Source organism: Lepus europaeus, chromosome 21 (genome assembly GCF_033115175.1).
Source record: "Lepus europaeus isolate LE1 chromosome 21, mLepTim1.pri, whole genome shotgun sequence".
In the NCBI taxonomy this organism is placed as follows: Eukaryota; Metazoa; Chordata; class Mammalia; order Lagomorpha; family Leporidae; genus Lepus; species Lepus europaeus.
The window spans coordinates 52,695,818-52,720,448 of record NC_084847.1 but is presented as its reverse complement, the minus strand read 5'-3'; the positions used below and the strand labels follow the sequence as shown (position 1 = coordinate 52,720,448).

The following is a 24,631-nucleotide window of genomic DNA, read 5'->3' as shown; positions in this document are numbered from 1 at the left end:
TGAGAGGACAGCTTTGTGGCATACCCGGCCTCAGTCTACTTGTCTGTGAAATGGAACTAAACACCGGTGGGGTTGCAGAGAGACGTGAAGTCAGAGTTTGTGGTGGTGGGGGGAGCGGCGACGCAGTTGGGTGAGATTAAACAATACACTTACTAGGCACTTGCTGTATGCAGGGAGAGCACTAAGCATTTTGTGTGGATGTTCCTTTGTGTTCTGGAAACCGAGGTTCACAGAGGTTGGGTCAGAGACAGAAGGTCCAAGAGTTAACGGAAATTTCCTTTTTAACTTTTTTTTTTTTTTTTAAGAGTTTATTTTTAAGGCAGAGTGACAGGGGCAATAGGAGTAGGAGGATCTTCTACCTCTTGGTTCACTCCCCAGATGCCCACAACAGCTAGGGTTGGGTCAGGCCTAAGCCAGGAGCTGGGAACTCCCGCCTGAATCTCCCACATGGACGGCAGGGACTCAGCCACTTGAGCCATCGCTGCTGCCCACAGGGTGTGCCATGGCAGGGAGCTGGGTCGGAAGAGGAGCAGCTGGCACTCTGACATGGGACACAGGTGACCCAAGTGGTGGCGGCTTAACCCTCTGTGCCTCCGCGCCCGCCCTGTTCTCGGGCAGAACTTGCCTCGTGGTTATCTGCCTCACCAGCAAACTCCCTCTGCTGATCTCTGCCCCTTCCACGCTGGCCAGGCCAACAAGGCCAGGGGCTTTTTTCTTTTTCTTTTCTTTTTTTTTTTTTTTTTTGACACAATGAGCTAGAAATGCCGCCCCACTCCCCAGGCTATTGCCACATACCACACAGGCTTGCAGCACGGGGGGCACCTTGTCCCTGATTGCCCTCGTAGACGGCAGCCAGCCTCTCGCGTCTCCCGCCCCTAGTCTTCAAGATGCCAGCCTGGGCCTATCTCCTGGGCGCCCAGCCTCTTGCCAGCTCAGTTTTCCCTCCTTGGGTGGCTTTAGTATGTGCTGCGCCGTGTCTACTTTTTTCTGGCTCCAAATATCCTCCTCTTTTTTCTTTGCCCCTCACCCCCAAATTCTGTCCTGTCTGGGACCCTTTCATTTCTGGAATCTGTTGCTCCTCCAAACTGAAAGGAAAAAAAAAAAAAATTTCGGTGTAACGCACAGAGCGTATGTCCTCTGTTTCTGCTTTGTGTGGAGTCTGACACAGAGCTTTGTCCAGCAGATCGTGTTTCCTGATTGGACAATGACCTTTCCAACATGATGGGTGACACCCTTATCTGTCCCCAAAAGACCTCTGGAAAAAACACGGGGACTTGGCCCAGCCGCAGCTTGGCACGTGGCTGAGTGTCCTGCAGCCGTCTCCGGCTTGACCATAACAACTTTGGTTTCTCTCCGGTGCCTTTGTGTGTTCAACTCACTCCAATTAGTGCTAATAGGACAACACTTTGCACCTTTATAGGATCTTTCGTTGGACAGCTCCAGAGCATTTTACAAGAAAGTATTAATTATTCCCATTTTACAGGCAGGAAACCCGAGGCAAAGTCAAACTGTGACTCAGTGGCGAAATTAGAACATGCTTTTCCTTGTTTTCAGTTGTCTACTGGAATCACTCTTCCGTGCCACCCCTTGTAGGTTAAGTTACTGTTCAAAGAAGCGACATATTGGGTTCTGCTCTAGCCTAATATGAGACACTATTTGCATGCATTATAAAAGTATCTGTGCTCACTTGGAAAACATACACCACACAGAAATGCCACAGAAGTCACCCAGAAACGTATTGTGCGGGGATACACACTGTGAGCGTTGGAGCCTGTTTCTCTTTCGGCATTCTGTATGTAACAGAATAAGCTCGTTTTTGTGGTTAGCCTCATACCATATCCTGTTTTCTTCTTATCATATAACAAACATTTCTCCTTGTCACTCACTACAAATTCTACTGAACCAAATTTGTAACAGCTGCAACATACTTTCCCATTTCTTTAAGAATTCTGATATTGCTGCACCTTTCGTTTGCTCCGTTCTGTTGTCTTTTGGTTTGGCTTCTTATCAGACACACCTCTGTGAGGAAAAGGCTTGCTCTTTGGGTTGTTTTTTCTTTAACGTGTGTGCTTCTCAGATTGTATGCATGTGTGTGTGTGCGAATATTTTCATGGAAATCAGTGTCTAAATTAGAGGCCCACAGAAACCAAGTGTCGACCTCCTCTGAGCTCCTGCCCTGGTTGAAGCTCCCTACTTAACCCTCCAGAGACATCATAACACAGACTCTCAAAATCTGACACGAGATCAGATACTTAGCGTGACGGAGCTACGAGGAAGGAAAACAGTTTTCTACTCACTGCTACACATATCAGCTTCCCTCTTTTCCAGTAGAACCACTTTTCAAAAATCTTACAAACTATTCTTACCCAGGGAAAAATAATATACATTCTGACAGCATTCATGACAAAAGAAAAATCTAATTACATTTCATGAAAACAAATCTTCATTCAACTCCAACTGTAGGAGTGCAGAGATACAGAGCTGACAGAAACACAACCATCCATTGCTTGGTGCTGTGAATGTATCTCAAGTTTTATTTTTAAAGACCCCACACTGTAAGTGCTGGCACAGGGGATGTACACTGGGAATACTGGATGGCGAGTGGGTATTCTAAGAGTGATATTAATAATGAAAGCTCAACAGAGATAGAAAGCCCATGGCTCTTATCTCTCAGGAGGAAGGAGAAGGAATTAAAAGGTTTTCGCTATAGAAGTTGAACTTTACGTTAAGCAGGATAATAATAATATTTATATAGTGCTTTACATATTTCAAATCCTTCCAAGCTACTGAGTATGCACACGATTAATTTCTAGTGATTCAGCAATGACATCAGCGGGAGTCACATAGGATGCATTTATTTCAATACCAGACGGGGAGCTATGTAATAGGACATTTACGTGGGCGTTTGATGACCAGGAGGAGGTGAAAAGGGAGACATGAGAGGTGCTATTTTAATCAACCCTGAATATCAAGAACATTTATATTAGTATGTAAGTTTGGTATATAGAGAGAGACAGAGAGAGAGAGAGACTAGAGCCCCAGGTTCATGGCTGGGGGGAGGGGGTGGGTCTGGAAGTTTGTGTGGTCTAGAGGCTGCAGGTGGGACAGGAGATTCCCGAAGTCGTGAGTGCCGTCCATATATACTTGGATGTATGTTCAAAGGCGCCTGCATTTGGAAGACCAAGCTGTGAGCATTCGTGTCTTAGGACAAGTGGAGGAGAAGAGAATCATTAGAGAGGTGTAGAAAGATATACCTGAGCAAGTATCACCCACATGTGCTGTCCAGAAGTGGAAGGCAAGCACACGTGGCGAGCCAGGAATGAAGGGGGCTCGGAGGCTGATCGGCGCTGTCACCAGAGACAGGCTGGGAGGGTGAATAGGAGCGGCTGCTATTTAGAAATCATTAAAGTTGCTTCTTACAAGTTTGGCAGGTTCTTGGTACAATTATATAACTACACATCCATTTGGCGTGTAGAGATAAATTATGTAGGGTGCGTGTAATTACATGTAGCAAAATGTCTACTTTTATTCCGTGGGTATTTACATAGCACAGTGAATAGTGTACTTAGAAATAATTAACATAAAGCATTATTCAAAAAACAAGACAATTAAGAGTAGTTTGGTTTCCTTGAGCTCAAAAATAAATAAATAAATAAATAAAAGAATCTAGAATCTTCCTTCGCTTTATTCCTATACTCTATGCCAAACGGTTCTGGAAGGTACTTGCCCCGGTTGCCCAAACACAAAAGGAAGAATAATTTCCCTCTGTTATTCATAATCTCTTGATGTAAGGAAGAGATCTTTTCAAATCTAAAGTGGCTAAAACTTCGGTCTGGCTTCAGCTAGTCCCAAATTTAAGCCCAGTGTCCCTGAGTGAAGACCTGGATACAATTTGGAACTTGTGTTCTTGCAAAATTGAAATTCCCCACCTGACTTAGTAAACTGTGTTTCGTTTAAAGGATTCGTTTTTTACCATGAGTCCAAATATCCACATCTTCGTGTTTGTGAATAAACCATGATGGAAACCTTTAGCATTAGGTATTGTTTCCCCGGGGGTCTGAAATGTTTCTTGTTGGAAACTATTTGAAACTAGATCTAAATTCGGATGTAAAATGTATCCAGAAGATGCTATAATGAAACAAACTACACCTGCATGTGGGCATAGCAATGAATTATGTCCTGTAGGTGGGATAGGATGTAACAAAATGAGTACTTTTATTCTCTGAATGTTTGCATAGCACACAGCCAGAGTTTTACAAAGAATGTCCTGACATTTCCTTTGAAGCCAATCACACAGGTTACAAGATTTCCATATTTTTCACCTTCTTTATAGTGGGGTCAAAACTCTGGATTATTCCCTAACTTTTCCTGGAGATAGTTTGGAGGTGAAACTGAATTTTTTAAATTTTGGTGTCTATTTAAAATACGATATAAGAACCTAAAGACTCACCTATGAAGGATACAGGGTGGGCTTTTATTTATTTATTTATTTACTAAAGACTTACAGTGTAATTCCAATTCTGGAGACATTCTTGGTGGTCGGTTCCTTTGAGTCAGGTTTGTGTATCAGAAGAATGGCGACATTTGAATCTTTAGGAAATGACTCATTGGGTTTCATGTTCTTGGGGCTATCAAAGGAAGATCAATGTAGTAATAAGCTACACATTCGATATTTTGGAGAATTTGCTAACTTTCCCCTTAGCGTCTTTAGTAAATTGTGTGTAGATGCCAAGAGAGAGGAGAATCCACCCATCTTAGCGGCACGGGGAGGGGTAAGCTCTCCAAAGTACTTTTCAGTTTTCTGTAAGTTACAATAGTACGATCACACCCCCAATGTGGCCTCTCTCTCTCTCTCTCTCTCTCTCTCTCTCTCTCTCTCTCTCTTTTAAGGCAAAATAAAATGAATCAGAAAAGAACATGAGCGATTCTGGCTCCTGTATTATTTAGTTGCCTTATTTGGTGCTAAGCTGTATCTCAGTTAAAGATACAAACAGCACCTCGGTGGACCTTGGCATCTGACCACTGGGGACTTGATTGTGGAAGCTCGTAGTCCCCATATCTGAGGGGACCGTGAGCTTTCTTCCCCTAAAGGGAGAACCTGAAAGTCAAAAAGTGGCCACACAAAGTGACCACACACCCGGGGCTGTGCTCCATCCTAAGGAGACTTAGTTAACGCAGTGTTTCGGGAGGCCATGATAATGGCTGCTTTATCTTCGTAGGTGCCTGTGGAGATCTCTGCACACAGAGCACAGCACACAGAGCGTGGAGCCCCTCTATCTGCAGATCAGTGGGCCCTCGTGAGCTTTGGCAATGCTGAGGCCGAGCGCCCACGTGAAAAGAAGGAAAGAAAAGGAAATAGAATAGATGGGACTTGCTCTTAGTCTATGTACTTGCTCAAGAAGAAGAAAACGTAGCTTTAAAATTTTTTTTTTAACAGATTACTTCACTCAGCATAATTTTTGATCAGCGGTTTAGCTTGCGTGATTTTAACATGGTAATATTTTGTGTGGCTGGTAAACGTAGGCTCAACACGCCTCTCCCCCAGACTGTAGACAGCAAGACTTCTATAACCCAAAAGTTGGGTAGGAGTGATCTAAATTTTATTTAAAGAGACTTCAAACTGCAGGCCACTCGATGCAGAGTTTCTCTACATGGTTCTCTTGCATGTAAATAATATAAACATAACCAGAAATGTAACAAGAACATTTAATAGTCGTCAAACTTATTTTTAAAATATTGCCATGGATTCAAAACCCTGAATTCCAACCAGATGTACTTCTGGAGTATTACACAGGTCATATATATTTCACTTTTTTGGTTCAAACCCAGGGGATCGACACGATAATTAGATTGGAAACATCTGCACCAAATCCAAACCATTCCCCTGATCCTTCCCCACGGGAGGGAATTTTTTTTTTCTTTTTTCTTTTTTTTTTTTTTTCTTCTTTTAAAGCTCCTGCACATTTTGTCTAAGCACCTTCCGGGCAATTCCTAAGGGCTCGCCTGCCTGCCACCGCACACGTGCGAGCGGCGAGCAAACTGCCCCCCCAGGCGTGGGCCGGCGAGGCCAAGAAGCGGGATTGCAAGGCGTGGGGGCTCCGCCGCCGCTTCCCGCGGGGAGCCCGGCTCCGGGACAGGGCGTGGCCAGCGCGGGTGGCACGTGCGCCCGCGACCCGAGGACCCGAGTAGCCGGGGCGCCGCTGCCCTCTGCTGGGCGGCGCGCTCGGAGCCGCAGCGCGGCGGCCGGCGCCCCCCGCACGCAGCGCGCAGAGTGCGGGGCTCCCGCGCGCTCCCACCCACCTGCGCCCTGCCCCTGCTTGGAGTCAGGGGTGCCGGGAGCGGGGTCGAGGGGTGCGGCCGCAGAGTGGACCCGCCCCCTCCGGACCTCAGGGGCCTCCCCTGGAAGAAGCCCGCCGAGGCGAGATCTGGGGACGCGGGTGTTCCCCGCACGCTCCACGCAGGGACGCGAAAACGCTCGATGCTCGGCCGAAACGCAGTTCGAGTTCCCACGGCCATGTTTTAGTTTTGCATGGGGTGCAGAGTTTATTTACGTATCATTTTCAAGATTAAGGAATTTTGGGATTTGTTTTAACTAATTACACGTTAAATGGAGTGCGGGAGAATCACACGTGTGCGTAATCAATTCAACACGACGATCGCAAAAACGTGGGCTTTGGGTTTCTGGGAAGAAGGAAATCAAAAGGGAATTGAGTTGTTGTTTTTTTTTTTTTTTTTTTTTTTGGGCTTAAACGCGGGGGTTTCTGTAAACTTGGGAGCACGCTCGCCAGGGAGCGAGCCCACACTTTCCCAGTCGGTGCGCGCAGCGGCGCACAACCCGAGATGGAGTTTCTGGGCCGGTCCCGCCGCAGCGCTGCGGGGACCCGCGGGCCGCCCAGACTTTTCCTGTCTTGGCCCCAAAACGGGAGCCGCGACCGCGGGGCTGGGGGGCGCGCAGGGACCCCCCGCGGCCCCGCCGCCGTCTCCCGGGGCAGCGACCAAGTCGGGGGGGGGGACAAGGGCCGGTGTCCCCCGCAACCCCACTGCCCCAGACCTAGAAATGTCCGGTGGCCTCAGCGGCCGAGTCCGCGCCGGGACGCCCGGGCAGTGGGGGGGGGGGTCCCCGAGGCCGCCGCCCCCCCCCCCCGCCGCCCCTCGCAGGTGAGCGGGGCCCGGCGTCGCTCTGCCGCGCTGCAGCGCCCCCTCGGGGCCGGGGCCGGGGTCGCGCCCGCCGCCGCCGCCGCCGCCGCCGCCGCCGCCGCGGCCGGGGCTGGGGGCCCGCGAGGGGCGGGGGTCGCGGGCCGGGCGGCCGCCCGCCCGCCGCGGGGGAGGGGCGGCGGCCGCCGCGGCCTGGGGCTGCGAGCGCGGCGCGGGCGCGGGCTCGCCATGGCGGCGGCGGCGGCGGCGGCGCCGTGAGGAGGAGTCGGCGGCGGCGGCGGCGGCGGCGGCGGCGGCTCCAGGCCGGGTTTTGGCGCCGCCCGCTTGGTGCCTCCTGGCGGCTCCTGAACTCCAGCCCCCTCTCTATCAGCCTCTCACTCCGTCTCAATATGTCTCAAGATGGCGGCCAATGTGGGATCGATGTTTCAATATTGGAAGCGCTTTGATTTACAGCAGCTGCAGGTCAGGCTTCTCCCCGCTCGGCCTCGCGCCCGGGGGTGGGGGCTGCGGGCGGCCGCGGCCTCCCCCGGGGGTCCCCGCCCGGCCGCCGGCGGGGGTGGGGAGGGAGGGAGGCCGCGGCGGCGGGGAGGCGGGGGGTGCGGCGGCGAGCGGGGCCGAGGCGGGGGCCGGTCCCTGCCGCTCCCCGGCCCCCATCGATAACTCGCGTGATCGGAAATTGATCCTCTTTGTTCAATTCATCGATCAGCCCAAGATGGCGCCGGGAGCCGCCGCCGCCGCCACCGCTGCCCCCGGTGTCTGCCCCCACCCGGGGCGCCCCCCCCACCCCGGCCCTGCGCCGCCGCCGCCGCCGCCGCCGCCGCCGCGGGACCGGGGAGGGGGCGGCCCCGGCGGGCGCGGGCGCGGGCGGCGGCGGCGGCGGCGCCGGGAGGGGGCTGCGGCCCGGCGGCGGCGGTGGCGGCGGTGGCCGCGGCGGTGGTGGCCGTGGCGGCGCCCGCCCGCGCCCCGCGCCCCCGGCCCCGCCGTATTCCCCGGGAAAGTTTGCGGGGAGTTGCTGTGGGGGGTGAAGCGCCTGCCTCTCCAGGAGGAGCCGCCGGCGCGGCGGAGCTGGGGCTGGTGGCGCTGTGGTGCCGCCGGCTCGGGGGAGGGTCAGAGCGGCCACCGGCCAGGCGGCGGCGCGGCCCGGCTCCGGCCAGGCGGGCGGGCGCCCGCGCTCCCTGCCCCGGCCGGCGCTCCCGGCTGTCAGCGGCCCCTGCCGCGCCCGGCCGACCCCGGGGGAGCAGCCGGGGGCCACCCCGCGGACCCCTCGGTCCGCCCGGCTCTTTTGTGTGCCTGCGCGAGTGGCGCGGACCTGGCCCCCTGCGCGGCCGGGGACCCCCGCGGGGGCGCTTCGGGGAAACTCGGCGCGGGGCAGCGGGGGCTTCCCGCACGCTGGGCGGCGGGGGTCGCGGCGTCCGGGACCGCCCGGCGGGCGCGGGTGCCGGCGCGCCGAGCGGGGCTGCAACTTTTTCCCCGAGCGCAGGCCCCGCGCTGCGCCCCGGCGCGCCGGGTGCCGGGCGAGGGGCGCTTCCTCCCGGCCGCGGGTCCGGGTGGCCCTCGCCGGCTCCTCCGGCCCTAGCGACCTCGGGGGGGGTCCTGCCCTGTCCTGCGGGCGCGATGGAGCGCGCGGTGGGGCCGTTCCGTGGTGCCTCTCCGGCTCCGGTTCTCCAAAGCGAAGCCCCGGGGCCCCCGCTGGACTGTGGCGTGCGGGCTGGGGATGCGGGCGCCGAGCCCCAAGCGCCGCGCGAGGATTGTACCCCGGCTTCGCCGCCGCCGTGCCCGGGCGGCGCGTTCCTGCCTGTCACCCCCCAGCCAGAGGAGCGGCGCGCCCGCGGGGCTGGGCCCCCGAGTGCCAGCTCCGCGCCGGCCGTGCCTGGACTGCCCCGGGACTCTGCCGGGTGGATGGTGTGCGTAGCCGGAGCCAAGTTGAAGGTGAGCGGCGCGGGGGGCCAGCGCCGGGGGCGGGGGAGGCGGGGGAGGCGGGGGTCCCGCAGTGTCCCTGGGAGAGGGCTCCTGCGCGCCGCTGGGAGACAGACGTGCGTAAACTTGGCTGAACTTGGCTGGTGGCGGTGACCTTTGGGAGTACAGCAGAGGCAGGCTCGCGTGGAGCGGATTGACACGCACACGCGGAAGCCGGCAACTTTAATTGTTGGCGCCTGCTCCAGCCCCCGTGTCCACGTAAGAACGATAAGGCAGGCTCGTGGTCGTTGTGAAATGTCCTGGGATTTCTCTTCTTAACGAGCAAGAAGACTATGTGAAATATGCATTTCCGATAAGACTGAAACTTAAAGGAGTCTGAGTATTTATTGAGTAAAATGGATTACTCCAAAGTGTCTATTGTGTAAATTAGATTCCGGACTGTAGAGAACACAGCTGAATGGCATTTTTGATAAATTGGTCTACCCTGTTTTAGTAAAAATAGCTCCCTTTTACCATAATTTAATTCCTGTGCTCACTGTAAAACCCGTTGTGGAGTTTTTAAGAGACAAACCTTGATTTTTTTTTTTTCTTTCTGCCCTCTGTGTCCCAAAATGTGACATCCTGGCTTCGTATCAATGAAGTTTTCTTTTTTAAGCGTCCTAGCAAGAAAGGCCTGGGAATTGGCTCGGTTTGTGGGGAGTTAACAGGTTTCACGAACTCTGTAACACCCCACCGGGGTCTGCCTCTTCTTCAGGGAACCCTGTACTGTGGCTCTCCGATTTGATTCAAAGTTTCCCGGGGCATCTTATTTCAATGAACTTTATGTTGAGCTTGCAAAAAATAAAATAAAATAAATAAAAGAGGAAAAAACTCAGACAACGCCCCCAAAGCAAATTGCATTTATCCGAGCATCATTCTCCTGGTCTGGCCTCCAGGGGTTTCTTGGGGCCGCTGCGTGGTGTGTTTGGAAACTAGAGTTGGGTGTGGAACGCCACAGTTCAGGTTGAAGGCCAGCTGGGGGCCCCCCCGGGAGGCCTTCCGGGTTGGCGTCTGGTTCAGGGTCCCCTCTGTTCCCCGCGGGCGGGCTGCCGTTTGAGTGAGAAGTCCTTCGTTTTCAGGCTCTTCTCGTTTTTTTCCAGCCCTCCCCGTGCTGGGATCGGGTTGCCCGCAGAGCCCCGCATGGGCTGGGAAGAGGCTAGGTCTCGGCTCGACGGAGCCAGGTGAGAGAGCCGGCTGCCCGCAGCCCGGCGGCGACCCGGGGCTGCCGCGCCGGGGGTTTCTGCCCTGCTCCGCCCGCCGGTGCTGAGGCTACTGCCGTGGGGGCGCTGAGTGCCCGGTTTCGTTCCCCTTTTCGTCCCGGTGGTCTGCGGTGTGGAAGCTGCAGCTGTGTGGCCTTGCCAGGACAAGTTGGACAAGTTTTTATCCTACCCCAGACGCGTGTACAGAACCAGGCTTCACCTACGCCCCCCCCCCCCCAACTTTAAATAAGAACAACAGCACTGTAGAAATTTAAACAAGCCCATGTTATTCTGCTGCGTGTTGGTGAGACTTTGGACTCCAGAGGACGGGGCCTGCCCCGGCCTGGCTTCCCGCCCCAGCGTTATTTCCAGGAGGGGGGAGCGGGGGGGGCACTTTCCCCTTGAAAGAGCCCCTGCAAAAGTGAACCTCAAAACTGGCTTCTGGCTTCTTTGGCTTACTCCCACCCGGGGAGTGTGTGTGTGTGTGTGAGCGGCCGTCCGTTGTAATGAAAATATCCCATGTAGTACAAAATGAGTAAGCAAACTGGCCTGCCGCCTGCTCCCCTCTTTTCTTTTTCTTTAGTTATTCAGTGTCGATGTCTTTGAGACTGGTGGTGGGAGGGGGTCCTTGGCAGTTTTTTTTTTTTTTTGCCTGTGTGAAACTAGACATTTTTAATGATGCAGGCAGTAGAAGGGGTATTGAGTTAGTGCCACAGCTCCTAATGCAGTTGGCTCCTGGAGACCCCTGGCCTGTGTCCCCTGTTCTGTGTACCGTGGTTTGTCAGTTGTTAGCCAGCATGAGAAAGTTGGAAAGGGGGCAACCAGCCCAGTGCCCGCAGGAATTACCGTCATTCTGATCCACCCAGCTAACCTTGCGAATGCTGGTGGCTGACCCCGCCAAGCCCCAGACCTGCCCCAGACCTCCTGGTGTCCGGTGGGAGCCACAGACATGGTGCTTTGTGCTCTGTCCTCTGCCCCCCCCCCGGGGGGGGCGCCAGAAGCAGTGAGCCATCAGAACTGTTTCCCAGGCTGTCCAGAGGTTCTATGTCCTGGAAGGGAAAACGAGGCTAGGGTTAGGAAAACCCAGACTGTTTCAGCTCGTTGGTACAGCCAAGGAACCCCCCCTCCCCCGTGCAGGGAAGGAGGGACGAGCATGTTGGTGGAGAACGGGCACATGGTTTTTTAAAGGCGAAATCCATTGTATGAAGAAATCCTAGCGAGGGAGGCTAACTTCCTGCCCTTGATACCTGGGCTGTGGCTCCCACGTGCGGCTCGCATCAGTGTCACAGACTTACGAGGCAGGTGTATCTGACCGACGTTCCGGTGGACGTCACGCCAACCTGCCGGACATCAGGCCTTGTGGGGCTCGCCTAAACCCGATCTCGAATCACTTACCGTCTCGCAGTCTGAAATGCGGCTCTCCTTCTGCAGTCTGATTTCTATTAGTCCTTGTCAACAACAGACAGTTGCCTATCCAGACCTTTTGTTTTGTCTGAAGCTCTTCGTTATCAGAGAGTGAGCGAGCAAGCCAGCGAGTTTTGGTTTCAGCTGAAATACCCCTGCCTCTGATTGTTTAAACCAGACCCTTAATCTTATTTTAACATATTTAGAATGTTCAAAAAACCCGGAAGAATTGTTTTGTATAAGTAGCAAGTGGATGTAGTTTAAACACTCAAGCAATTCTGGTATCTAATTGGAAACAGGTGGAATTCTTGGAATCCTGCGTCGAGCCTTACCACAGTGAAGCCCGGGGACGCTTTCTCGCCGTGGCCGCTGGGCTCCGCACAGCTGTTTGCCCAGGGGCCCCAGGCCTCTCGGTGTGCCCGCTCCTGTTTACCTGGACGCGCCAGCCGTGCCTGCGAATGCCTGGGCCCAGAGCAGAGGGCGTGCGCGGAGCACGGCGTGAGGCGGGAACTCTCCACGGCAGAAACCAGACGCGAGAGTGACCTTCCATCTCCAAATGCCACTTCTCAGGGCCGGGAGTGCGTCTGTGATCCCTCACTGGGCAGACCTTTTGTGGCCGGAGTGCTGGGCGCGCAGGTTCTGCGGTGATAATGGCAGTGGCTTGGAATTCGGAGGGAAGTTCCGTCCGGAAAGCGGGGCGTAGCTCCAACAGCAGCACGCACACATACGTCGTGGGTATTAACGTCTTGGCCAGGGGGGGACCTCAGTAAGACACTAATGACGGGGCCCTCCGAGTCTTCTGAGTCATTTTTCCCGTTGCAGTTTGTGAAGCGCGTTCCTGAAGACCAGGCGACAAGCCCGCTGGGAGCCTGTTTCGGTCTGTGTGTAGGAGCTTGCCACAGAGGACCGCTGAGCTTTGCGTGGAGCTGCGGAGAGCCCCTGGCCCCCGCAGGAAGTGACTGGCGTGGGGGCTGCGGGGCGTCCTGTGATGCTGTTCTGGTCTGGGTTGTGACCCAAGAGATTCTTGCTATTTGAAGGGCAGAGTGACAGACAGAAGGAGACAGATCGGTCACCCTCAGGTTCACTCCCGAGTACCCATGGCAGCTGAAGCCGGAGCCTGCTGCTCCATCTGGTCTCCCACGAGGGTGACAGGGACACAGTGCTTGGATGCCTCCAAGGGTGGACATTAGCAGGGAGCTGGAACGGAAGTGGGGACAGGACTCAAACCCAGGCACTGTGGTATGGGGTGCAGGCATCCCACGGTGGGCAAGGTAACCGCTGTGGCAAACGCCTGTGCTGGCCTAGAGATTTTTGAGAAAAAAAGCACAAGGACCCAGTTGAAAAGCAGAGGAGGGTGAACAAGTCCTTTTGAAAGACAGCTAATTTGTTGCAAACCCTCTCCTTTATAAAGCAAACAGTGCTGTGTTAAAAATGATGATCACTCTTGCTGTGACTGAATTCCGAGGGGATGACGTGAGCGCACAGAATAAAGGTGGCCGCCTTCTTCCTGCTAATCCAGAGGCTCCTGGTGTAGGAGGCCCAGGGCAGTCGGCAGAACGTTCCCTGTTTATTGGAGCCCTGGACCGTGAGGTGCCTGGCGCGTCCCGGGCAACTCCCCAGATCGGTTGGACTCCCCCATTCGCCCGCCCAGGGGTCTTCCCACGGGGAAGAGTAGGCAGACAGGAGACCGGAAGGGAGGGGGGATGGGAGTCTTCCACCTAGAGATTTGGAAGGGGGCAGAACAACTAGGGGGGGAAAAATTGCCAGGTGGGGAGATTCAGGGCGGAGGAGTGAAACTGACCGGCATCGGCTTGGTTTGTAAGAAGGAGTTGGCAGTGCTGGCAAAGGGGCTCACAGCTTGGGAAAACGCAGGAGCCGCTGGGTCTGCCCACGCGTGAGGTCCTGGGTGCTCCTGACGGTTGGTGATGTGCACGGTTGCTCCTTCCTTGCCTCCCCTTGGGTGTACCTGCGCAGGGTGCGCTCTGCGGACAGCTCTCTATTCTGACTGTGTTTATTTGATAAGTGAACGCAATCCACTTTTTTTTTTTTTTTTAAACTCTATGGTTGTTAGGTGTTTGGGGTTTGGCTAAAGGAAAAACAGATTGGCAAATCAGCTCTTTCTTAAGTGGCGATTGCAAAATTGTGAGGAATAGGACGCCATTCTTACTGTCATTAAAAATTTACTTGGGTGTTGACAGCGTCTTGCTGATTGTGAGCCGTTCAGATCTCGGCTGCCCACGCCGGCGCCATGCGAACAGCCTGTGGGACACAGCTGCCTTGGACTCCTTCGTATTCTGTTCTTAAGACCAGCAAGACTGCGAACTCCCTCTGGACACCTTTGTTAAGTTGTTCCCCGGAGAGTTTACTGCTACCCCTCCCTCCTGTGTTTGGGGGGAGAAATCACCGTTTTGATAAAAATCATTTGATGAGAGCTAACCAGATGACGCCGGAAGCCGCGAACACCAGCCAGGCCCATGGGCTGAGCGAGGGCCATGCCGGCAACACCCTCGAGCCCAGGCAGTGCCAGCTGGGCCTCTTGTGCCACCTCAGTCTCCCTCTCCCGGCTTGTGACAAATGTGGTTTTTTTGTTTTTTTTTTTTAAAATGCGTATTTGTGGAGCTCCATCATTATTTTGAGATTCTTGGAAGAAAGATACTATGTAAATGAAAATTAAAAATAAAATTCTTGCCAGAGGGAATTGTATATTTAAGTTTTTTTTTTTTTTTTTTTGGACTAAGGGCTGGCAGAGACTTTTGTTCTGGGAGCGTTCTGTTGCTTTCGCGGCCATTTTTGCATCGTCCTGAAAGGTGCGGCAGATAATGGTGCCCCTCCTCGTACCGCTTCGAAACAGCCCAGGGAGCGCAGGGTCGCTGCTTTAAACCAGGAGAGAGGCGCGACTCTGCTGGAATCCGTCTTTTTGCCTGCACCTGGGCCCGCCCCTCCACAGTAACGCGTGCCATCACGTGGCCCGGCCAAGTAGGGGCCGAGTTCAAGTGTGGAGTCACGTTTCTGCTGGATCCCAGAGCCAGGCAGGAAGCCCAGGCTGCCCCAGGACACCCCTTCCGGGTGACCGGGTCCACCACAGACCGTGCCCTGTGTGAGGGCCTCCCAGGACAGGCGAGGTGGCGGGGCGCCTCGCGGAGCTGTCCTGGCGGGGGTGCCCAGTCCCTCCGTCTGCCCTGGCGGCACAGTCAGCATTGTCGTGGGGTCCGGATGGGAAGGACGTGAGCAGTGATGGTGGACGTAAATGGTGGCAGGAGTTAAGACGTGGTTTGCAGTTGCTTCCCGTGGCTCTGTGTTGGCATGTAATTATGCTGTCATCCCAAGACCAGCCAAGGCTTTGATGGGGTGTGTGTGTGTGTGTGCACGCTTGTGTGCACAGTCTGGGGGCTGCTGGCTGCGTGGGGGAGCCACGGTTTACTAACGCACGCGAGCGGAGTGCCTCACCTTCCCTTGTTTCAGAGCTGTCCTTTCAAAACAGGTCGCCGTCTGTTGTACACGCGGCTGCCAGAGCCGCCTCCCCACACCATGGATTTCATCGTGCGTCCCTCTCCCCAAACGCCGCCGCGGCTTGGCACAGGCTGGAGACCGCATTCCTTAGGCCAGCAGAGTTCCTGAGGGTTGTCTCCACCTTGCCCAGCAAGGGCGACCCCAGGATCCTGCTCCTTGCCCCCTCCCCGCCCTCTGTCCACCTGAGAGCCAGGCCTGAGTCTGGGCGCTCCTCTCCTCCACCCCCGTGCGCCAGCCTCCCCTTTGTGGAAGGTGGGACGTGGCAGCTTCCTCTGGGCAGGAGTAGAACATGATCGTGATGGTGCCGAGGTGACCCCCATACTGGACAGACACCACAGCGTCCAGCTGCCCTGACCACGCAGGCCCCCGCCCGCCGCTGCCTACAGGGTGTTGCTATGCACCTGCCGTTTGGCTTGGCCTCGGGGCGGGCAGTACCCATCACGATTCTTGGCACCTAGGAAGTAACTGCCGCCTGAGAGCCGTGGGGCTGCTCCAGGGAGGCCGGTCTGGTGTGTTCTGTTTCAGGACTGGTTCAGCTAATTCCTTTAAGAATGCAAACTTAATTCTTTTTAATGTTGTGCTGGGTAGGCAGGTTCTGTAAGGATGGCCGTGTTTGGGGAGCTCTGATAGGACAGGCGTTTCCTTTCCTATTTCTTTTACTTCAGTCTGTCTTTGCGAAGTAACAGATGCCTTGATCAAAACGCAACCGATTGTACCTGTGCCACATAGACCGTCAGGAAGAAAACCCACATTTAACAAAGTGGAATCGGGCAGAACAATTCTTGGGCTGAGATCAATTCTCCCACTCTGCTCGCGGCCGGAATGGGAGGCAACACTTGCTCAAAGGGACCCCACAAATGCGAGAGAAAGCCGGTAGGGAGAAGCACGCAGGTTTGGGAGTCGGCGCTGGAGCGAGACTCGTGCCTACACCGCCAGGGCTGGCGTGTGGGTCTGGCGCGTGTCTGGGCACAGGCACAGCCCGCTCGGGGCCAGACCCACTGCGGAGCGGCGGCCTTCACAGCCTGCGTGCGCTCACTGCTGCTTCGTTTGGTCCAAGAAAGTACCTGCGGTATTTTTGCCGCAGTGACGTCGCTGTCTGGCCGCACAGGCATTTGCACAGATTTGGGGAAGTGAGGGCTGCAGTGGGGGGCTGGGAGAGCCAGGATATACCTCCGACAGGGGAGGGGGCCTGGCCTTTTCAGGGCCAGGGTGGAGGGAGGGGAGCCACCCCAGGCAGAGGAGGAGGGGGTGCTCCTTTGGGGATATGTGGGGTTTGGGGGACTGGTGGGAATCCCAGGGCTTGAGCCCCCCAGGGAAGAGGCGGCACTGCAGGGAGGCAGGGCGGAAGTCTGGAGGAGGAGTTAAAACCCTGGAGGCTTGGACTGGCGCTTGGGATTTGGCGCGGCTTTCAGCGCCGTGGGGTGAAGACCGGTGACAGGGGCGAGCAGGGAGCACTTGGCACAGGTCTGGGTTCTGCGTGTCGGAACCAGTTTTACACCCGCCGGGGATGAGACGGGAACTTTTTTAAAAAAAATTTATTTTCGGGCACTGAGACTCATGTCCCCTGGGCGTTGCATTGGTTCTGCCTGTGGGTTTACACCGTGTCATCCACACACTAGCCCTGGGGGCAGGCAAGCCCCCTGCACGGGCGGACTCCCGTGGGGCCCCATCCAGGCCACCACCGCGGGCGGCTGGCAAGTGACGGTGGAGCCTGGCTGGGAACTTCCCCAGCTGACTTCAGACTCAGCTCCAGCGAGAAGCGTTCTCCCCGACTGAGGCACGCTGCCGCCAGCGCCTGTCTGATAGGCGGGTGCGGCCAGGGTGACGGCCTGTGGGAGCCCTCCTCATCACCTGGCCCGCCAGCCATCTGTTGGAGGAGTTTTGGGTATGTTAGGCAGTGAGAGGCCCAATGGCGGGGCCCTGGGAGAGACCTGCCCTGTCCAGCAGCCGTCCCGTCTGTGCTGGACGGGGGGCACAGGTGCCCTTACGACGACTTGAGTCCTTTGTAGGTGGTGATGTTTCTATTCAACCCAGTGGTCAACCCCAGGTCCCCGCTCTCCAGGCCCCTGCAGCGACACTGGGTTCCCGGCAGTGTCAGGACAGCAGCCAGCACTCAGGATCACGTGATCAGCCACGCAGGACGGTGACGCCAGGTGTGGGCTCAGCCAGGAGCTGACTTCACAGTGGTGGTGGTGGGGGGTGCGTGTCCTGGGAGAAGCAGCCCGATGACGGGGATGCTCCTTGGATCCTAACTTACTTTCTTCAGTGAGTTCTCATTGGAGAACGGAGCCGTTAGGCGACTCTGGGTTCAGGTGAGGTTTTTGGTGGCGATGTGTTTTATTCTCTTGTGAAATTGTTAAGTTGAAAGAGAAAATACGCAAAGGAGCGCTCTGGTCTTGGTAGCAGTGTAGCCCCGGTTTTCTTTGGGGCAGTTCATTCCTTGTTTCTTGGTGGTTCTCCATGGTGCCTGATGGAGGTCTGGATTCTGTTCACACCCCCTCTCCCCCAGGGTACCGGGCAGAAGAAGGCCCCCTTGCTCCTGCCTGGCCCATCAGAGGGCTGCTGGACTCAGAGCTGTGAGGGGCTGGGGGTGTCTGGGGGTGGGTGGGCTCTGCCCTCTTACTCCAGTGAAAAGCAGGGAATGTGGGGGAGGGGGCCGTGCCCAGGGAACGGCTGGAGAGGGGCAGCCAGCCCAGGGCTCAGCTTGGCACCTACGGGGGTCCACTGCAGAGCCCCTATGAAGGGCAGACCAAAGCCAGGAGGAGGCTAAGAATGGGGCGTGGCCCAGAGGGCGTGGCCATCATGGTCCTGGGGCGGGGCCGGAGCTAGGTGCTGAGCTTGGTGTGCACGCCGGGGGCCCTACATTTCCGATGCGGGGATGCTGACCATCGCGGAGGTGGGTAGGGGGCTGGACATTTCAGCCGGCCACCTGTGTGGCCGCAGACACTGGGGCTGGGCAGCAGCATCGGGGAGGGGGGGGTCAATCTTCAGTGACCTGTTGAGTGCCCAGGAGGCCCCATGCAGACATCTACCTGCCTGGGACCGCCCCCAGGTTTATTAAAAACAAGCAGGGCCACAGAACGGAGCTTCAGCACTGGATGTGACCCAGACGTGGGGGAGTCAGCCCGAGTTTCTTTATTCGCCCCTATTTGCTTTTTGTTGTAACCCTGGTTTCATGATGTAATTCTAATGGAATTAAACTTGAACACTTCAAAATTATGTAATTAATTGCGTTCGGCTTCACTTACAATGACTAATTATAGGGAGACCTGGTGGCGAGTCAGGTACGTACTGGCGGGGACCCCGTGCCTGCCAGGACAGCCACTTCCTGTCGGGCACCGCACCCGGCTGCCGTGTGGCCTGCCCAGTGTCCTCTGTTGCTGAACTCAACAGGAAGCAGTGTGTGGGGCAGGGCCGAGGGCGGCGATGGTAGCTGGGAGACCTTGGACTTGTCCGAGGTTGTGGCGAGAGACCCCTGCCAGGAAGGTGAGTTGGGGAGGCTCCTGGGTTCCTGGGGATGGGAGGGAGGGGCATTGGAGTGAGCGTGCAGGGTTCAGGGGCTGGAAAGGCAGGGTGCTGAGAAGGGAGGGCGTTAGAGAACCGCCCTGGGGTGTGGGAAAAGGGATGAAGGAAGTCGGGTTAAAACGAGTAACAGTGTAGTCGGCTGTCCAGGGAGCCGAGCCATCAGACCCTGAAACGGAGCTGTGTGTCCGCAGACCTCTCCGAAGGTCTACATCCTTTTTTTGCAAACAGGGAGGGTTTAGCTTGTGATAGGAGGAGGAGGGTCTCGCTGGGGCACCCAGACCCCGGCAGGCTGTCTCCACTAAAGCCAGACATGTGGCGTGTCCCTGCTGGGCGAGCTGCCCTAGGATGGGATGTGCTGTCCCCACTCGGCCACCTGCTGACAGCCCTACATTCCACACGCCAGGGCCCAGTGGTGGGGGGCGCTGGTGCCCAGGCGTGCCATTCTCTGCCCAGGGTCCTGTTTCTGAGCGATGCCTCAGCGTTTGAAAGCTTAGGGCAACTTTGCAAGACTCTGTTCTGAAAATCACAGCTGGAGAGGTATTTGCAGTGCAGGAGCCTGAGGATTCTAGAGCGTGGAACGTGTCCTGTGTTTCCTGCGTGGACCAGGGCCTTGTTTCACACTCAGAGCCCTTGTGGGTACAGACACTTGGGTTGGGCCATTAGGATGCTGCTGTGCCTTGTGGATTTTTTTTTTTTAACCGATTTTATTTATTTGCCGTTTCATTTGTTTATTTGAAAGGCAGAGAGAGAAAAATTGCCCATCTGCTGCTCACTCTCCAAATGCTGGCAACAGCTGGGGCTGGGTCAGGCCAAAGCCAGGAGCTGGGAACTTAATCCAGGTTCCCACACGGGCAGCAGGGACCCAGCTCCTTGAGGTGTCACCTGCCGCCTCCCAGGGTGTGCATTAGTGGGAAGCTGGGGTCGTGGGTGGAGCTGGGACTTGAATCCAGGTATGTCCGTGTGGGATGCTGCTGTCCCCAGCACTGTCTTCATTGCTGCCCCAGATGCCTGGCCCAGTTTTTCCGTCGTTTAAGGGACTTGAGGACTTTTGAGAGATTTTTGGTTTGGGCAGTGCCAAGGTGGTGGAGTGCTCTTGAGGAAAAAAAAAAAATATATATATATATGTTTTGATCATTGTGGTTGCTGTGCTGTTGCAGAGTGGTTCCTTACACAGTCCCTCTGTTCTCTCTCTTTTAAGATTTCTTTATTTTTAAGAGTTCCACAGAGAGAGGGAGAGACAGAAAGAGATCTCTGGCCACTGGTTCACTCCCCAGATAGCTGGGGCAGGGCCGGGCTGAAGCCAGGAGGCAGGAGCTTCACCTGGGTCTCCCACATGGGTGGCAGGGGCCCAGATACTTGGGCCATCTTCCTTTGCTTTTCCCAGGTGCATTAGCAGGGAGCTGGATCGCAGGTGGAGCAGCCGGGACACAAACCAGTGCCCATATGAGATGCCGGTATCGCAGGTGGTGGCTTTACCCATTATGCCACAACACTGGCCCTAATTGCTTGTTGTTGTTGTCATTTTTTTTTTCTCTCTTTTTTTTTTTTTTTTTTTTGGACAGGCAGAGCGGACAGTGAGAGAGAGAGACAGAGAGAAAGGTCTTCCTTTTGCCGTTGGTTCACCCTCCAATGGCTGCCATGGTAGCGCGCTGCGGCCGGCGTACCGCGCTGTTCCGATGGCAGGAGCCAGGTGCTTCTCCTGGTCTCACATGGGGTGCAGGGCCCAAGCACTTGGGCCATCCTCCACTGCACTCCCGGGCCACAGCAGAGAGCTGGCCTGGAAGAGGGGCAACCGGGACAGGATCGGTGCCCTGACCGGGACTAGAACCCGGTGTGCTGGCGCCGCAAGGCGGAGGATTAGCCTGTTGAGCCACGGCGCCGGCCCAAAGCTCTGATTTTTAGCGTATTCGGGGTTATGCAGTCATCAGCGTCGTCTGGTTCTAGAGCATGTCCAGCATGCGTTCTCTGCCCTCCGGCTCCCCCCAGCTCCTGGCAGCCAGGGATCTACTTCCTGTCTCTGGATTTGCCCATGTGGGGGTCTCACGTCAAGACGGACTCCTCCGTGGCCCTTTCTGAGGGACTTCTGCCGCACGGGCTTCGGGGTGGGTGCACGGTGTTGGGGTCACCCCTTCCTTAGCTGGTAAGCAGCGGGGGGTTGTGCCGGTTCTGGGGACTGGGAGCCATGCACCTTTGGGTGGGTGGGTGTTTTCAGTGTTCCTGGGTGTGCTCAAGAGGGTCGTGCCAAGCGAGGGGAGGTACAAGTGTTTGCCACCGTTTACTTTCTGGGCTCTTCTGTGTAACTCCTGCTTGCTCTCCGTGCTCCTGGTCACGTCCAGGCAGGGGTCCCCTTCCACTCTCCCGCTGACCCACTTCTCGGAGCTCTCACGTGGGGCAGTGTTTCCCCCGGGATCCTTGCTCTGTACAAGTGGGCTTTGTGGAGGTGGCCCTGGTGCAGCTCTGAATGAGAGCCGACCTCCCCCTTCCCGGCCCACCAGCAAGGAACCTCTCTCTGTGCGGGGCAAAGCTGGAAGCTCACCTAACGAAGTCTGGAGCCGGGGCCGTTTCGGGTGCGGTGGGCGGTCTCAGGGAATGGCCGGTGGCACTGCTGTGGCACATGGTTCTGCCCTGGGCTGAGCTGCCGTGGTCTGCCTGTGGACACGTCCCTGCCATCGCTGTCAAAGCAGGGCGCCCAGCCCACGACAAAAAGAAGGCAGGCACCTGAGGCTTGGATGGCAGGAACAGCGTAGGGGAGCCAAGATGTCGCCACTGACTCCCGGGTTCTGGGACACGGCTCCCCATGGCTGCGGCGGGGGGTGGCTCGTAGGCAGTGGTTGGGGATGTGCCGGCCCTGAAAGGCGGATTTGGGAACGGGAGTTGTCAGCTCTGTCTAACAGCGAGCAGAGCCCCACTCGCCAAGCCAGATGCCCCCTGCTAAAGCAGCAGTTCGAGCGGCTAATAGCCAGTTCCGGGTAATTAGAAGCTGGTGTGAGTGTTCGTGCAGTCGGCAGCCTCCCTGCACTCCAGCAAAACGCCAAGCCTCCTTCCGTCGTGCTCCTGGCCCTTTTTGGGTGTCACTTCCGACAGGTGTGGCATCGTCCCCCTTTGGGGCTGTCCTCAGTTCAGCTCATGTGGTGTTGAAAGCCGAGAGCACGTCGCCAGGTGTCTTCCTGTGTCCAAGGTGCTGGGATCCATCAGCCAAGTTGTGAGGATTTTAACCGATTTCTACACTACGGGCAAGAACCAAATCCTGTTCCCTGCCTGCCTTGGGATTCCCGGGCGTGCGGAGCAGGCGTGCACGTGTGCGGTCACGCCTCTCAGTTCACGGACACCAATCCCCTGTTCTAGGTCCCCTACTGATTAGCTGCTCTGTCCTCAAGGGAGCTGAACAAGGTGCGGCCTGCTGGCAGCTGCAGTAGTTTTACATCAGGACGTGGCCTGGGGCTGTGCACACTTCCTGAGATCCGTCCATGCTCTTCCCTCTAAGTTTCATTCGTTACTTGTGATGGCTGCATTGATTCGACCTTTTTTTTTTTTTTTCCTTTAAATTATTATTTTTAACCAATCTGAGAGTGGCATAGCTCCCTTCCACTGGTTCACTCCCCAGATGCGTGCAACAGCCTGGCCTGGGGCCAGAGCCAGGAGCCAGGAACTCCGTCCAGGTCTCCCACAGGGGTGGCAGGGACTCGGTTAGCCAAGCCGTCACTGGTCTCCCGGGGTGCCCATTGGCTGGAAGCCGGCGTCTAGAGCCGGAGCTGGGACTCAAACTTGGGCACTGTGGTGGGGGCCATGGGCGTGCCGGCCACTCCTGCACCTTGATTCCATCTTGAGAATCGTGCCAGCCTACACCAAAGGTCTCCATGTGAAAAGACAAAGGCACCTGCCTACGGAGGTGTTAGCCTGTTTGGGCCCCTGTAATAGCATCCCGTGGGCCAGGGGCTTAACCCCGAAGTTTGGAAGCTGGGAAGTCCACCAGCCAGGCGCTGGCTGATGTGGGTCCCAGTGAGGGCGGTCAGACGGGGTCACTGCGAGGCAGGGAGAGGGAGGGAGGGAGGGAGAAAGGTGCGGTAATCCCGCCATGAGATTACCTCCCGGAGGTTCTGCCTCTCAGTCGTGGTGTTGAGGGCTGGGGCTTCAACAGGAAGGTTCAGGCCATGGCACTGTGCCAGCTCACGTGTCCAGCTCCCCAGGCCTGGTCACACCCCAGCACCACGCCTGTGATCGATGGGCGTCTGGGAGCCGGCATGCTGTGCCGGGGGAGGCCGTCCCACCTGCACCGCGCCCCTCCCCATCAGTGCCCTACATTTCCCATCAGCCCCTCCGTGGGGATTTTTTTTTTTTTTTTTTTGGTCATTCTAATGGTTTTGAAGTGGCACTTCAGTGTTGTGTCATTTCTCTCTGGCCACCAGGAGGGCTTATTCATTCAATGGCCCCATTTCGTCCTTGTCAACGCTCCACACACGCCCTTTCCTAAATTGCTTGGTCATCTACTTTGTCCCTGTCATCTCCTCTTTCTTCTGCAAGGGTAACTTTTCTCCCCAGTGGATTTTGCACACGTGGGAGGCTCTGTGGATGTGCGCTGCTGCGCCTGCTCCGTGTCTGTCGTGTGTTTGTGGATTTGCCCGCGGTGGGCCTCAGGAGGAGCGCTTGGGTTTCACGCAGTCAGGATCTGTCCCTTTGACACCTCGTGCTCTGTGTCACTTTAATCTTGCTGGAGGGAGACCTCCCCGCTCCAGGTCAAAGGGTGTGCCTGCCTCCGTAGGCAGGTGTCTTTGTCTTTTCACACGGAGACCTTGGGTGTAGGCTGGCACGATTGGCCCCTGGCCCTCCCCGCCAACTCCGGCTTGGGAAGCTGCCTCTCTCGCACCCCAGGCCCGTGTGCCCGTGCCTTCTGTTCCGCTGCCCTGTTCGTTGTTCTGCACCGATCCCTCATGGCTCAAAGCGCTGGCCCTCTGCTGTGTCTTCCCTTTTGCTAGGAAGGATTTGTTCTCTGGCTTTAACTTTCACAGGATCTCAGCCATTTAAGCTCCGTTATTCTTGTATGTGTATTTCTGTCAAGCCCCCCCACCCCCCTGCCATACACACTAAATTCTGCAGGGTTTTCACTGGCTTTGGACGAAATAGGCAGGTTACTTTGGCAAGAGTGGATCACTAGGCTGTCGCATCCTCGAGCAAGGATATTTTCCCGTAGGTTTTGGCTTGCTTTCTCCACGAAAGTTTTGTGTGTTCTTCATTCGAGTAATTCCTAGTGCTCTACAGTTTGTGTAGTTCTTGCACACCGTGTCTTTGTTTGAAATTTTTTGCTTCTAATTAGTGACTTTGGTGTAGAGGAGAACAACTGGTTTTTTGTTGATTGATTTTGAAACCGACACGCTGACTTCCTATTTTGGCTGGGTAACAACTGGATTCTGTTGCCTTTTCTCTGGAGATAATGTCATTTACCAAAAACTGACAGTTTGATTTGTTCCTTACCCCGGAGTAGGCTGGTTTGAAGCTCAGGGCCTCGCTGGCTCGGTGTTGGTGAGAGTGGCCGTCCTTACTCTCCCGTGCCTGGACGAACGGCCTTTCCCCCTCCTCCCCTGGTTTTTAGAGAGGTTTTTTTCTCTCTCTTTTTTTCTAATTGTAAATAGTTGTTGACCTTTACGAAATATTTTTCCTTGAAATCTGTTCGTGTCTGTGCAGTTTTTTATCCCTTGGTCCATAACTGGGGTCCATTTTATTGCTAATCTGATATTGAATGAGCTGTAACTCCCTGGGATAAACCTTTCTTCCTCTTGCATGTAAGAAAAAAATTGCTGGGCTTAAAGTTTTCAAATGTTCTGTTAGGTCCAGTGGGGCTGTGTTGTCTGCTCATCCGATTAGAACTGAGGTTCTATGCTGTCTGG

At 55.7% G+C, this 24,631-nt stretch overlaps 1 protein-coding gene across 12 annotated transcripts in view; it reads left to right on the top strand.

Moving 5' to 3' along the window:
- Positions 1–7,458: 7,458 nt before the first annotated feature.
- Positions 7,459–24,631, top strand: part of CUX1 (cut like homeobox 1) — a 318,547-nt gene continuing 301,374 nt past the window's right edge. For 5 of the 12 annotated variants that reach the window (XM_062179572.1, XM_062179570.1, XM_062179568.1 and 2 more), the window contains exon 1: positions 7,459–7,617. In XM_062179572.1, coding sequence (XP_062035556.1) covers positions 7,555–7,617 — 63 coding nt within the window. In that variant the 5' untranslated portion in view covers positions 7,459–7,554. Of the gene's footprint in view, positions 7,618–8,745; positions 9,085–24,631 lie in introns of those variants that run through there. The other 7 variants (XM_062179573.1, XM_062179567.1, XM_062179564.1 and 4 more) reach the window with 3 other exon arrangements.